This window comes from Mandrillus leucophaeus, unplaced genomic scaffold (assembly GCF_000951045.1).
Source record: "Mandrillus leucophaeus isolate KB7577 unplaced genomic scaffold, Mleu.le_1.0 Scaffold11, whole genome shotgun sequence".
NCBI lineage: Eukaryota > Metazoa > Chordata > Mammalia > Primates > Cercopithecidae > Mandrillus > Mandrillus leucophaeus.
The window spans coordinates 4,512,914-4,515,235 of NW_012099209.1; the positions used below are offsets into that span (position 1 = coordinate 4,512,914).

The 2,322-nt window shown below is 36.4% G+C and overlaps 2 protein-coding genes across 2 annotated transcripts in view; one reads left to right on the forward strand and one right to left on the reverse strand.

The window, feature by feature from the left end:
- The window catches only part of LOC105547301 (zinc finger protein 253-like), a 53,046-nt gene extending 50,750 nt beyond the window's left edge, over positions 1 to 2,296 (forward strand). The window contains 3 exon segments of the mRNA XM_011990850.1: positions 1 to 409; positions 479 to 739; positions 742 to 2,296. Of these exon segments, the coding sequence (XP_011846240.1) occupies positions 1 to 409; positions 479 to 739; positions 742 to 791 (720 nt within the window). The 3' untranslated portion in view covers positions 792 to 2,296.
- The window catches only part of LOC105547309 (zinc finger protein 506-like), a 215,032-nt gene that overhangs the window by 136,672 nt on the left and 76,038 nt on the right, over positions 1 to 2,322 (reverse strand).

The window sequence follows — 2,322 nt, forward strand, 5'->3', positions numbered from 1 at the left end:
GGCAAAGCCTTTAAGCAGTCCTCAAACCTTACTACACATAAGAAAATCCATACTGGAGAGAAACCCTACAAATGTGAAGAATGTGGCAAAGCCTTCAACCGATCCACAGACCTTACTACACATAAGATAGTTCATACTGGAGAGAAACCTTACAAATGTGAAGAATGTGGCAAAGCCTTTAAGCACCCCTCACATGTTACTACACATAAGAAAATTCATACTAGAGGGAAACCCTACAAATGTGAAGAATGTGGCAAATCCTTTAAGCACTGCTCTAACCTTACTATACATAAGAGAATTCATACAGGAGAGAAACCCTACAAATGTGAAGATTGTGGCAAAGCCTTTCACCTGTCCTCACACCTTACTACACATAAGATACTTCATACTGGAGAGAAACCCTACAGATGTAGAGAATGTGGCAAAACCTTTAACCATTCCACAACCCTTTTTTCACATGAGAAAATTCATACTGGAGAGAAACCCTACAAATGCGATGAATGTGGCAAAACTTTTACTTGGCCCTCAATCCTCTCTAAACATAAAAGAACTCATACTGGAGAGAAACCCTACAAATGTGAAGAATGTGGCAAATCCTTTACTGCATCCTCAACTCTAACTACACATAAAAGAATTCATACTGGAGAGAAACCTTACAAATGTGAAGAATGTGGCAGAGCTTTTAATTGGTCCTCAGACCTTAATAAACATAAGAAAATTCATATTGAACGAAAGCCCTACCTAGTGAAGAATGTGACAAATCTTTTAAATGTTCCTCCACTTTTAATTAGCATACGATAATTTATACTGGAGGGAAACCCTATGAATGTGTTGAATGTGGGAAAGCCTTTAACCAGTCCTCGACTCTGACTAAATATGAAAGTTTATATCGAACATAAACCCTACAAACATAAAGAATGTGACAAAGCTTTTTAAGGAAGTTCTCAACCCTTATTACACATAATTCATACCAAACAGAAACCCTACAAGTGTGAAGAATGTGGCAAAACCTATAACAATTTCTCAATTCCTTGTTTTTTTTTTTTGAGATGGAGTTTCATTCTTGTCACCGAGGCTGGAGTGCAATGGCATGATCTCGGCTCACTGCAACTTTTGCCTCCTGGGTTTAAGCCATTCTTCTGCCTCAGCCTCACAAGTAGCTGGGATTACAGGTGCCCAACACCACGCCTGGCTAATTTTTTGTGTTTTTGGTAGAGATGGGGTTTCACGATGTTGGCCAGGCTGCTCTCGAAGTCCTGACCTCAGGTAATCCACCTGCCTTGGCCTTCCAAAGTGCTGGGGTTACAGGCGTGAGTCACCATGCCTGGCTACAAGTTCTTAATTCTTAAGAGACATGGCGATAATTCATGCTGAAGAGGAACTCTACAAACCTGAAAGATGCGACAGTGCTTTTACCAATACCTCCAAATTCCCTATACGTAAAAATAAATTATACTAGTGTGAGACCCTAGAAATGTATAAAACATGACAAAGCGTTTATATGGTTGTCAACACATGATTGTAGGTAATATAATTCATACATCCAAAACTGTAAGTGTGAAGAATGTGGCAAAATATTTTATTAGTGCTTATACCATATTTCACAGGAAAGCTCTTATCCTTGAGAAAAATTGTACAAAGGATATGGAAAAACCGTTAATGCCTACTCACATCTTACTCAACAGAAGAAGGTTCATAGTTAATAAAGCATTAAGTGCAATTACTGTCAAAAAAATGTTTCAGAAAATAGAAGCCTTTAAAGTGAAGAAGAATATTTATTCTGAAGGCAGCCATTACGAATATAAAGGGGGTAGTAGTGCCTTTACTTGTGTCACAGATCTTATTGCCCACATTTTGTACTAGAGGAAAACCCTGAAGCAGTTGCTCAAGCTTTGTTTGAGGGAATCAAGGAAATTTATATTGAGAATAGTCCTGCAAATGCAATGAATTTGGAGAGACTTTTTTTTCCAAAAACTACAGCTTAGAAAACACCAGAGGGTTTATACTAAAATATATTTTTGCAGATGCAGCAAATATGAAAAACTAATTCAAAATTGATTCTATGTAAATATCAGAGAATTTTCCATAGAATAATTAAGGTTCTGACAGTTCAGACATTACACTAAATCAGAATTTTGAGTATAAAAACTAATCCACAGCTACAGCTGTTAGATAAATTATTTCTACATAACTTTTAAAAAAGTGGATTTTTGAAGCACTGTAATTACATTGAAAGTATACTTGTTTCCTTGAAAAATTTTTTTGAAAAGTGAATAATGATGTAATAAAGCTTTCACATTGCTTTATGCTGTGATTTTATTC